This window comes from Akebia trifoliata, chromosome 13, assembly GCF_017979445.1.
Source record: "Akebia trifoliata isolate Shusen 1 chromosome 13, ASM1797944v1, whole genome shotgun sequence".
Classification (NCBI taxonomy): Eukaryota; Viridiplantae; Streptophyta; class Magnoliopsida; order Ranunculales; family Lardizabalaceae; genus Akebia; species Akebia trifoliata.
Window position 1 is genome coordinate 8,997,237 of NC_141387.1, and position 13,350 is coordinate 9,010,586.

The 13,350-nt window shown below is 30.9% G+C and overlaps 1 protein-coding gene across 1 annotated transcript; it reads left to right on the forward strand.

Annotated features, from left to right (window-relative positions):
* Positions 1–1,696: 1,696 nt before the first annotated feature.
* On the forward strand, positions 1,697–10,989 carry LOC147387727 (GDSL esterase/lipase At1g28570-like). Its single transcript, XM_086420482.1, has 5 exons — positions 1,697–2,007; positions 4,945–5,169; positions 7,021–7,169; positions 9,775–10,051; positions 10,610–10,989. The coding sequence occupies exons 1-5, from the start codon at positions 1,710–1,712 to the stop codon at positions 10,864–10,866; spliced, it is 1,206 nt and encodes a 401-aa protein (XP_086276608.1). The 5' UTR covers positions 1,697–1,709; the 3' UTR covers positions 10,867–10,989.
* The last annotated feature ends 2,361 nt before the right edge of the window (positions 10,990–13,350 follow it).

Genomic DNA, 13,350 nt, shown 5'->3' on the forward strand with positions numbered 1-13,350 from the left:
TAGAGTTCCGGACCCAGACTGTTGTATAGAACTTTTTTGTCCTTGTCTTCAAAGCTTGAGACTTTAAATTCTATCTATTTCAAATTTCAAAAATTGAATTTTTTTTGTTTTTTTTTTTTTTTAAGTAAAAGATGATGATATTTTTTGGGAGAAAAATTAATGATTTTCCGTTCCACAAGTCATCTAAGAGTAGGTTGAATTCGTTAGAAAAAAAATGAGGTCAAGTAGGTAGAAATAATTTAATTTTCATGACATGAACTTGAAGATTAACAGTTTTCAACAATTATTTTAGAGAAAATCAAGGATAGAATGATTGACACTTTGAAGAGGTTGAACATGAGATAAGTGTCATTTAAGTCATTTTTTAGTTAGTTTATAAGGTGTTTTAGAACTACCCTCTTGTTAAATTGGTGATATTAGATTTAGTTCCTTGCAAAATGAAAGATTAGGTTTGTCCCCCTTAATCGTAAGTCAACGTTATGTTTTCATGATTTAATGGTGGAATTTTCATTTTCTGTTCAAAATACTATCCAAATACTTAAATTATTAAATCAAAATTTTACAATTAAAAATCATTAAGTAAAAGGAGTATTAACTTACCATCAAAGAGGTAAATCTAAATTTGCATTTTGAAAGATGGTAAACCTAATATCACCAATTTAACAAGGGTATTTCTAAAATTTCCTAGCTCATAAGAGAAGAAGTAAGGTACAAGTTATAAGTTTGAAAAATAAGGGTTTAAGAGAAGAAGTGAGTAAGGGTACAAGTTATAAGTTTGAAAAACAAGGGTTTAAGAGAAGAAGTAAGTAAAGGTACAAGTTATAAGTTTTTGGTATTTCTAAAATTTCCTAGATCAGAACAGAAGAAGTAAGGTACAAGTTATAAGTTTAAAAAACAAGGGTTTAAGAGAAGAAGTAAGTAAGGGTACAAGTTATAAATTTGAAAAACAAGGGTATCTCCACTAAAACAAGGAACCATGCTGAGGAATTGTTGCATTAGGCATAGAAGCTAGGATTATTATTTGCTAAAAATAAGGATTTTGAAAATAATAATTAAATTGCCTTACCAAGCAAAATAAAGTATCATTTGATATTTTCAGCATTTTTAAGTAAAATATTATGCTCTAAACTACATTGTTAAGACCCATTGATAAAACAACATTATAAAATATAGTGGCACATACAAATTAACAAATTAAGAAAAACACAACAAAAATAAAAGTCTAATAGTCAAATTAAATAGAAAGGTACTCCTATGTTAATAAAATAACTACAAATAATTGATAAAGTCATCCATAATTGACGGATTCTAAGAAATTAAGGATGACAAATCGAGATTTTGATGGGAATCTACTTTTTATGAGTGTGAAGAGTTGACCCAAGATGATTCCATTGGAATGCATTTCACGTTTATAATGTTTTTGAAATACCCAAACTGTCTTTTTCTCATTTTCTTTACTTACTTAGGTTTTTCAATATCGATTGTGATCATTTTCAAAAATCTATAAAAAAAATAATTATCAAATGAAATATTATAAAGGAGAGATGAGGCCTACAGATTATTAAGAAAAGAAAATTTACTAAATGATTAATATTAAGATACTACCCAAAACTTAGGGATTTGTTAAAAAAAAATTTCCTCTAACAGGGTCTTTTAAGTAATTTACTTTCTTCCCAAGAGGCTGACTATATATTGGTTAATGTTTAATCATGACAACCAAGAGTAGGCAAATTCTCTCTTCTCCGTGTCCTTCCCCTCCCATGGCTTTGTATCCTCTGCTTAAGCTTCTTCTTCTTCTTCTTGTATTGTTAGCCAACACTGCTGGTCCAGTGTTGTGTTGCTACACCTCCATCTTCAATTTTGGTGATTCATATTCTGATACAGGAAACTTACTCTACTTAGAAGGCGATAATCCTTCTGTCAAAGGCCGGTTTCCCTATGGAATGACTTATTTCCATCACCCAACTGGTCGATGCTCTGATGGCCGTTTGGTTATCGATTTCATAGGTATGTATATATATATACACACATGCATGCATTTGTACATTATAAATATCAACTGTTTGTTGGATTTTAAGTTTAGACAATAGGGATCATTTGTTTTTTCCATGAATCCATGAGTCAATGGATCTCAACCCATTTATTATTCTAAATTTTCTTTTGAGATTAGTATAATATTTTGATTTATTAGGCGGCAATAGTTGTGTTTCCCCTGAAAAGACACTTTCACTTTGTTTGGATTGAGAGAAATGAAGAGAAGAGAAAATAAATGAGTTTCTCCCCCTATTTCTCCTGTTTGGATTGTTAAGTGGGGGAGAGAAAAGAACAGGATTGGAGAGGAGGAGAGAAAAAAAAAAAAAGGGTGAGTCTTCTTTCTCTACAAAAAATGGAGAGAAATGAAAAGAAATCCTTTTAAATTATTTTATAATGCCAATTCTAAATCTCTTCTAAGATATTTTATTAAGCGAAACTTTAACTTTTTCTTAAAAGGAACATTGGAAAATTGCAAACAACCCATTTATTTTGCGCTCATGAGTAAAGTGAAAAAAAAAGAGGTAAATCATACTTTGACCCTTATAATTTGGCATAATTTCATTTTGACCCTTAATGTTTTGATAATTTCACCTACTTACCTTATAGTTATCTAAAGGGTTCACTTATTCCCTTCCTATTAAGGGTGCAACTTGGTCCAATTCAAACCGAGAATCTAACTGAATCGATAGCTTTGGGGTGGTTTGATTTGGTTTGATTTAGAACTAGTCGCGATTCGATTTTGGATTACAAAAATGGAGAACCAATCAATTTGGTTAAGTTCTCGTATCAAACTTGTATAGAACCGAACTAAATCGAGAACCGAATCCTTATGCAATAAATAAATAGATATGTATATAATAATTATTTTAGGAGTTGGGATGTAGATTAATGATCTTTTATGAATAAACTAATGATTTTTTATAGATAATTAGTGATTTATTCTATGAAAATTTATGTTTATTATATATTTATTTTTCATTAAAAATGTCACTTACAAATTATAGAATATTGGCAACCCATAGAGTTGAAACGAATCAAACCAACTTTAGTTCGGTTTGGGTTGGTTCAGTTTCAATGGAATTTGGTTCGGTTCTAGTTCTTATTAAGTGGAATCAACCTATATTAGATCGGTTCCAATTGGACATCAAACAGAACCAAGTTGCACCCCAACTTCCAACAAATTCTCATGAATTTAACAATTAAATTCCTTTTATAAAGATCAATTTACTTTTTTTTTAAATGTTATTTTTGTTTTATAAACAAAGATATATTTGTGCAGGGGAAGAAGAAGGGGTTTTTCTCATTTGGGGGCAACTAAGAGTAGAAAAAAAAATTGTGGGCTAATTAAGAGTGAAAAAAAATAGTTGTAGGGGTAACTAAAAGTGAATTTTTCTTTTTTTGTGACGACAATATTGACAAATTTGTTTATCCACTGCTAAAATCTATCGCAATAGCACATTAATCTATAAAATTTGAAAACTTTTATGGGGGCAAGTGCCCCCACCGCCCCTGTACCTATGAAAAAATGAGTTCAATCAATGCCTAATAGGGGGCATTTTAATTGTTATTTAAAAAAAATATAATAAAAACTAACATAAAATATGAGAGTACAATAGTAAAATATTATTAGGGGTCAAAATGAAATTATGTCAAACTATAAGGGTCAAAGTGTAATTCATCCTTTTAAAGAGAGTTGCTATTGCCATACCAAATTTTACTAATGCCACACCAATTGTCTAATTCTTTTTCATTGAATTAAAGAGCAAAACAATTAATTAAACGTGCGCAAATTTAATTTTGTCCCCCTACTTCTAGTTAAAAGATTGGGGAGAAAATTAAGAGTATTATACCAAGATCGAAGATAAGGACTTGCTTGAGTCATTAAATATTTTAAGAAGATTGATTTTTTGACAGCCCCATCTGACATATGCCCTCTACGCCTCCATCATAGAATTGTAGACCAGTTGTCTTAGGATACATTGAATCATAAATCTATTTTGTGTATCCTGAGGCAAATGATCTATGGTTCTATGATGAGGGCATATGTCACAGGGGGCCATCAGATTATCACGACTCATATTTTTATTTGATTCATCCAATAGAAATCACGAATTGAATTTCAGCTAGAGTCAATGGTCATTCAATTTATTTTTAAAACTGTGTTCTAAATTGGTAAACTGTTATCGTAAATACCACAACCTGTGTCCAAAATCTGCCTTCAACACTAATTAAATAGAAGAAAAAAAAAATCCTCATATTCTAAATATTTTAAAAGAGTAGGGATCTAGAAAGGTGTCCCATACCTAATCAAGGTCAAGTGGCATTCCATTTTGATGGCGTGGGGAATTTTTGAGGACCCACTGATTGTATGGATATGTAGTCCATCCCTTGATGAATCTACACGCAAAAGACTAGTTTGATTGGTGATGATCATAGCATTGTCTTAAGAATAATTTAAGATTGTTGGATTCAAGCTCTTTTCAAGAGCATAGATCTAGTGGATACAGGTTATAAATACTATGACTTTTGGTAGGTAGGTTCAGCAAAGGAATGGACCACATATCCATATTGGTCGAGTCAGTGGGTCCCAAAAATTTCACATTCCATAAAATTGGTACGGGACACCTACCACCTTACCTTGGCTAGGTAGGGGACACCTTTCTTAATTTTATGCACTTTTAAGGCTTTTTGGTTGGATCCGTTTTAATTTGGTGGGATTGATTTATAGTAGTCCAGTTTTTAAAAACATTGTTCACATGCATCAATCATCCCAAAAAGGAAAAAAAAAAAAAAAAAGATTCTTTTGACTGATGAATTCAGTGAGATTGTTAGACATAAAATTGCTGAATTCTTTAATTTCATAGTGAAACCTCAAATTTTTAATGAAAAATGGTGGTGATGCGAATACAGCTGAAGCTCTAGGACTTCCACTTGTTCATCCATATTTGATACCCTACAGTAACGACGACCAAGGCTTCAAGCGAGGAGTGAATTTTGCCGTCGGAGGAGCTACAGCCTTAGATAACAGTTTCTTTAGTAACATAAATGTCAACAATCCCTACGCAATATACTCTTTGAACGTTCAACTTGATTGGTTCAAACAACTTTTGCCTTCTCTTTGCCACTCAACATCAGGTATTTGTAATTTATTTTATTTAGATTTTTTTTCCTTCTTCCATATAAGTATTTAAGATTGATGACTTCCATGATTCTAAAACTCTTCCTAGAACACGGGTAGCAACCCCAAAAGCAAATCATTGTGGATTGGCAGAATTTCCAATTACATTAACTCGTTTGGATACCTAGATGGTTAGTTGATACTTTGAAAATCTCATTCGAGTTTACGAAAACTGGCTTGATGTTATATATATAGGGAGCGGTTCGGCAGCCCTAAAGTTTGTCAAACATTTCTTGTAAATCACTTTTGATGGGGTTAGAAGTTTTGGAATAGGCTGATTTTTTGTAAGGATGATCTCTATGGTGAAGAGATCATCCTCACCAAAAATCAGCTCATTTTGAAACTTCTAGTTTACAAGTTGAAGAATCATGGATCGTCCAATTTTTGTAAATCACTTTTGATGGGGTTAGAAGCTTTGGAATGAGCTGATTTTTTGTGAGGATGATCTCTATTAATAGGCTGATTTTGGTGGAGTCCTATTCATAGAGATCATCCTCACAAAAAATCAGCTCATTCCAAAGCTTCTAACTCATGTTTTGAAAAATGTTTGGCAAACTTTAGGGCCGTTGAACTGCTCCAATATATATATATGATTTAATTGTTTGTAATGTGTATAGAATAAGATTGTTTGCTTCATCTATCAATCTACCTTATATAGAAAATAATTAGTAATTAAATATAGATATCTATATTTATAAAATAAATTATGTTTTTTAATAAAAATAAGAAAAATTTTAAAATATATACGTATACTAGAGTTTGGACATTCTCTCTTGGGTTAAGGGGTAAAAGCATTAAAAATAAAGTTTGAAAGGTATTATTGACAATTTTAAATTTAAAAGGATAAAAGATAGAAATAATAAAATAAGTTAAAGGATAAAAAATAAAGTATAAAAAAATTATAAGGAATGAAGGAAAAAAAAATAAAGTGGATTTCACAATACTATACTTTGATAGGAGGGTTAAAAGGTAGAAAAATGAAAAATAATAAAGTAAGTCAGAAGGGATAAAAGATGAAATATAATAAAGTTATATCACCAAACCCAATAGTCACGAAATATCACCCAATTCCGAAACTTCTAACCCCAATTTACAAGTTAAAGAATCTTGGACTATCTATTTCTTTGTAAACAACTTTTGATGCAGTTAAAAGTTTTGGAGTATGCTGATTTTTTGGTGAGGTTGATTACCTCATCATAGAGAACATCCTCCCCAAAAATCAGCCCATTCTGAAACTCTAAACTCATATAGGACAAAACACGTTAGTCAAATTGACTGTCGAACGAGATCCATAAATATACATATATAGATCACTGATTTAAAAATCCAGCTGGATCGACAATCTGAACACTGATTTGAATAAACATTTTATTAAAAAATGTAGGTTTTTTCAAAACCAATGATTCAACCGCATGAGCCATCGGTTCTCATGAACCGATTCTTGAAATCTAAAATGTTATTATTATTATTATTATAAAAAATCATTTTTATTAGGATTTTTTTAAGAAAGGAAGGAGAAAACTTTTTAGATTTGAAGAAAATAAAAGATGCAATGAAAATTTTTAAGTCTTTTTTGTTTTTTCATCAATTCATGAAAGAGTCCAAAAAAAATTTTCTATTTTTTATATTAAAAATTATTTAATAAAGACAAGCCTGTTTAACCATATTGAACATCAACCGACCATTCGAACAAATTTTTTATTTTATTATTGGTCCGATTTTTAAAACATTGAGATAGATAGATAAATGTTAATTCCTTTTATGTTTTTCACTTCTTAGTTGTTCATGTATAAGTTTCTATATTATAGATTGCAAAAAATTCTTCAGTCAATCTCTATTTGTTATGGGAGCGTTTGGGGGAAACGATTACTTCTATCCTTCTGCTGCTGGAAAAAGTTATGAAGAGATTCGAAAACTTGTACCTTTAATCATCAAGGCCACATCCCAGGCAATCCAGGTGAGAACAAAGACAAATTTAATTTGAGAAATTAATAAAATTGTTGTTGTCTCATATATATAAACAAGAGAAATTTATCAAAACGAAGCACTTTTCAAAATTATTTATCAAAACGAAGTACTATATATCTTATTTCCAAAAATGACATGTTATCATTTTCAAAAATATTTTATTTTACAAAAATAGTATACACAATAATTTCAAGAATTTTGGTATCAAAAATAACTTTTTTTTATTTTTTAAAGTTCAGTGTCAATGGGATCCTTTTGGCTAGGGGTGCAACTTGGTTCGATTTAAATTAATAATCAAACCAAACTGATAACTTTAGGTGGTTTGGTTAGGTTTGGAACAAGTTGCAGTTCGGTTCCGAATTACAAAAATGTAGAATTGATCAATTTGGTTCGATACTCAGATCAAGTATGTATAGAACTGAACCAAACCAAGAATCGAATCCTTATGCAATAAATAACTATATACGTATATAATAATTATTATGAATTATTTTAGGAGTTGGGACATAGATTAATGATCTTTTATGGATAAACTAATGACTTTTTATGAAAAGATTAGTGATTTATTGTATGAAATTTTATGTTTATTATTCGTTTGTTTGTTCATTAAAAAGTGTTACTTGCAATTTATAGAATATTGGCAAGTCATAGAACCGAACCAAACCAAACCGACTTTAGTTCGTTTTGAGTTGGTTTGGTTCCAATGGAATTTGGTTCAGTTATGGTTCTTAGTTAGTAGAACCGACCTATATCGGTTCAGTTCCAATTTGAACTCAAATTGAACCAAGTTACGCCCCTACTTTTGACACTGTATAAAAATAAATTTTGATCTCCTATCAAAATGATCTTGTTGACATTAAGTATTTTTTTATAAAAAAATTACCTTTTTCATGAGATCAGAATTTATTTTGTACGATGACAAAAACCTTTTTTTTTTAAATATACCCAATGTCAACAAGATCCTTTCAAGATCAGAATTTATTTTTGTACAGTGTTAAAAGGATACCCTTGACACTAAACTATTTTTTTTTTTTTTTAAAGAGTATTTTTTATATTAAAATTCTGAAAATTATTTTTTGTACTATTTTGGTAAATTAAAATATATTGATAAAAATAATTTATCATTTTGGAAAATTAGTTTAAAAGTGCTCCGTTTTGGGGATTATACAATTTTCAGTGCATATTTTAGTAAATTTGCCCCTATACAATTTATTGCTCTGTACCATGTTGTGGCCATTTTTCTCATGGAAAATATGTTGGGAAAAAGTATGGCTCAGATGATGGGTATTTCCTAGAGAGACCCAATATTAATATATCTAAATTAAGTGATTCCTAAAAAAGTCTCTCCTTTATAGGATCAAACACAAGTTTAAATCAGTCATATGTCTATGCTTTGCATCAAAAATCTGTTTGAGATTAGAAAAATCTATTTATGTCAGAAAGATTTGATTGCTGACATTTAAAACAACAAAAAAACAAGTGCTTGGACCTAAGAAAACCCGATGGCAATGTAGATTTGCAGTAAAGAGAAATTAATTCAAACACTAATATCACCCACTTTTTAATATTATCAACATTATTTTGATCTGATAATAATTAATTTCTTCAGTTTTGTCAACGACAACAATAAGCATGTGAGGTGTTAATCACCCCCACTTGGCCATTGACTATCCCCTCAATAGAATAGGATTATGGTAATGCGCCTCCCAAGATACAACAAAGATGTCCCAAGACATCATAATGGATATTGGGCCTAGTGATCCCAATGGTGCATATGAAACTTCACAATTGTGCATCGTCAACCCAATTTAAAATATAGATATTTTTTTTTTCACTAAATAAGCAATAATATACCTTAATATATGATAATACACAAAATAAAAGGGAATACCCTCGGATTACAAAAATAGCAAAAAGATCCATCCAATCTGTCATTAGTGCTTTTCTTACAAACAATGCATGGACACTCCAAAAAGTAGTGATGAAAAATACTTAATAGTAGAAAGTAAGAAACTATTGCAATTTTTTTCTTTTTACATCCTTTTAAATTTGAGTGCTAAGGTGACATTGGATTTACTGTGGTTTTTACATTTCTGACGTGGAGATGAGCACATAATCGTAGATGTTATTTCCTCGCGATACGAGTAAATACATCTATGGTTACGTGCACACCTCCACGTCCGAAATGTAAAAATCGCAATAAAGCCAATATCACTCCAGCATTAGTGTTTAAGTTTATAATCTACCAATCTAAAGATATTATTTTTGGAGTGTAAACATGCATATGAAACCAGCACAAAACTAATATAAGGAACTAAAATGACAAAAGATTGACATCGATTCTCACTTTGGTGACATGAATGTGTGTGTGGAACAATAGATGCTTTTCATTGAGATATAAGTAAACACATCTCTGGATCTTTGCGTACCTCCACATCAGCAAAGTGAGAATTGATGTGATGAGGTAACTCTGGCACAACTCAACATTAAAATGACACCATGTTCATGCTTGCTATTCGATATGAGAATTAAGACATGATTATTTATAATCTCCATTGATGACTTATTTTTCTTCCTGTTGTTTTTGAGTAAAGACATTGATCAAGCTAGGGGCCCAGACGCTCTTGATCCCCGGAGAAGTTCCAGTAGGATGCTCTTCCATGTTTCTGACAATGTTCAAAAGCCCAAACAAGGAATTCTATGATCCAGAAACAGGTTGTTTGAAGTGGTTAAACAAGTTTGCCGAGTATCACAACAACCTTCTTCAAAAAGAGTTGGATAGATTGCGAAAGCTGCATCCTGATACCACCATCATTTTCGCTGATTATTACAATTCTGCCTTGCGTTTTTATCGCTCTCCAAGTCAATTTGGTGTGCTCTCCAACCTCATTTATGATATTTTTATTATTATTTATTGTGGTTCAAACCCTTTATCAAAACTAATTATTGATTTCATTTAAAACATGCTTACCTATGAAAAAATAAAAATAAAAAACATCAAAAACTCATCCATCAAATTGACTTTTGGTATGTTACACTATGGAAAGAAGGCCGAAAGTTAGCCGGATTTAGACGAGGGATTTAAAAGATGAGTCACAATAAACTAAGTTGCTAAATCTGATGCTCTTGATTTGACAGTGGACAAAACCATTGATATTTTTCTTCAGGCTATACAAGGAAAAAAATCTATGGTTTTGTTCTTATGCCACATCAAGAGCGTTAGCTTTAGCAAGTAAGTTTATCATTAGTTTTAAAAGATTGTAATGCCTGACATTTTTTTAGCTATCATCATGTATCATAATAACATTGTCTATTCAATATTCTCCTACCCCACTATATAATAACAGTTCTTGATTGGGTTGATTGGGCTCTAGGCACTCAATCAAGGGCATTTACATGTGGATTCTTACAACTTTCGTATTATTTCAGGATTTTCAAAGGGAACGCTTGCAGCTTGTTGTGGAGGGGAAGGTCCATATAATTTTAACTTATCGGCTGGGTGTGGAAGGGAGTATTCAAAACTCTTTGGCGACCCATCAACATTTGCCAATTGGGATGGTCGTCACCTAACGGAAGCAGCATACAAAACAATTGCCAGTAGCATATTAGATGGATCTTACTCCATTCCTCCATTCAACATCTCTTGTTTAGCACCAATAGGGGATATTAGATTTGATCCCAAATAAGAATCAACTTTCAAATATTATTGTTTGATGAATGTTTCAATCATCAGTAAGGAAAATAAGTGTCACGTATGGTTTGTCTAGAATTATTAAATTATTGATTTCATTCAAATGATTATTGTAGCATGATCAATTCTTGAATGAATTCTATCAAAAATATCCTCTCCCATTCACTTAGACCCTGTTTGGATACTAGAAGCAGAAGTACTCTATTAAATAGCAAGAGCTTGAGTACTCTATGAAGGAACTAGAGAAGTACTTTTGTGCTGAAAAGGCATTTGGGAATCAACTTTGTAAAGTATTGGCAAAATTACTTTTGTGTTGGAAGTGTGTTTGGGAACCATACTGACTTCTCTTGGCTTTAAAAAAAAGATCAGAATACCCTTTTATTATACATCTTACTATTTTTTATCTTTTAGTGTCATAATATGACTTAAAATTGTATTATTTTTGACATTTTAACAATAAATATTAATATAATGTATATTTAAACTCACGTATACTAAAAATTTCAAAAAATAAATTGACAGCACCTCCCATAAAAATTGAATGTTTGCACTTATCACCTATTGAATTACCATATATATTAAAAATATATCTCATACATACCAAGTCTTGACATATATTCATATTTAAATAAGTTTGATACATGCAATCTAAATATATCTATCAAAGAAATAACTCCATAACTAACACAATTATTAGAAAAATATTTTTAGGAATAATACAATAAGCCAAAGAGCTCTGGTGATTTTCTCTTTTTCACCTATCTAAGAGTAGAAATTTATCAAAAGAAATCATAAAGGGAGTTCGATTCAATCTTTGGTTTGATAATAGAATAACCTACAAATTTCTGTGAATAAATCTTATTTTCCTATTAGAATGGGTGAATCGTCTAATAGTTTTTTATGTAGAAACCTTTTTAAAGGTGGAGATAACACCATGGATAGATCCCTCGAACCAAAGCCAAATTTAAAAGGGAAGAAGATTACCCCTATTCCAGAGGCAGAAGTCTAAAAAGAAGTTGATCGATAGGAAAACACGTTTTTTGGCTATGTTTGGGGAAGAGACCTTATTTCCTAGGGTTAAAGACTGCAATAAACAAACTTTGGAGGATTAAAAGATCAGTTGAGATCATTTCGATGGATGGTGGATTCTTCCTTTTTAAGTTCAGTCTTTTATAAGATTGCGAAACCATTTTTCGTTGTCTATATTGTATTGGAATTTTGAGGTATTAGGATTGACTAAAAAAAAAATCCCTCGCAAATAATAAATAATAAGGTTGAAAGAAAATGTTTGGTTGTAGCTAGTTGGAGGTTGGGAGTAGAGTAACAATAAAAATATTGGTGATACTATTCAAGTCAGTCCAATAGTCATAGTGAAAGGAATTGCTTTCCACCATGAAATTTCAATGTCAACATGGACTACATGTAATTTTAGGATTCCATTTTGATCATACCTGATCAAATGTACTCTGCTTTCCACCATGAAATTTCATTGTCATGGTTAATCATGTTTTTTCCATTCAACTACCTAGAGTCATATATTCTGTCAGTAAAGACAAGGTTTCTAAATTATAAGTGACAGTTAAAAATAGGAGAATGGCTTGATTTGAATGTGATTCGGAGAACAACAGAAGTCAAAGGAAGTGATCAAATACATTCAACTAAATAAATGAATCAATTATATGTGAATGACCTGTCTTAACAAATGTTCTATTATTAAAGTAGCTTTAGTTCGCCAATACTCTGAATATAAAAAAGAAATAAGGGATTTCTGGGAAATAGGCAGCTTTAATTATTTCTTTGAACTTCCGAATGGTTAAAAGTAGGCGATTATTGACCTTACATGAAGAATGAGAATTCAATAACAAGATGACAAACATATACATAATATACATAACATAGATAATTCATATTGTAATTGAAAATTAATTAAGAAAAATTGAAAACAAAAACTTCCACATCAAATAAAACAAAAAGAGCGGATTCATTGGTAGAAATCATAGTTATGAGGGAGTTCTAGTTATGGCAAGAGCTGGCTTGAAGCATTGATTATAGAATATGTTGGTATCATTGGCATTTTAACCCATAGCATTCTTGTTTGTAAGTGGCTGTTAGGGAGTCCATGCTCTAGCTATGGCAAAATCTGAAGCCAATGTTGTCCTTTAAAGCGTATGTTACCTCATTTAAATAAATATAGAAGAAATTTTACAATATTTTCTCTATTGTCGAAATCTAATTATTATGGGGAAAAGCTTCAAAGTCTAAGCATATATACATAAACAAATGACCAATTAGAATGTAAGCACAACAAGTGGGCTACCAATACCATCCCACCCCCTTATACGTACTATACCCAATAATTAGAGTGATTGTATGATTATGGTTGTTCGATTAACAGTTTTCATCAGTTGTGAAAATTACAACAAAAATTCAATGAAATAATTTATCAGTTTGGGTTATTATCCGCACCATTAAATTAATT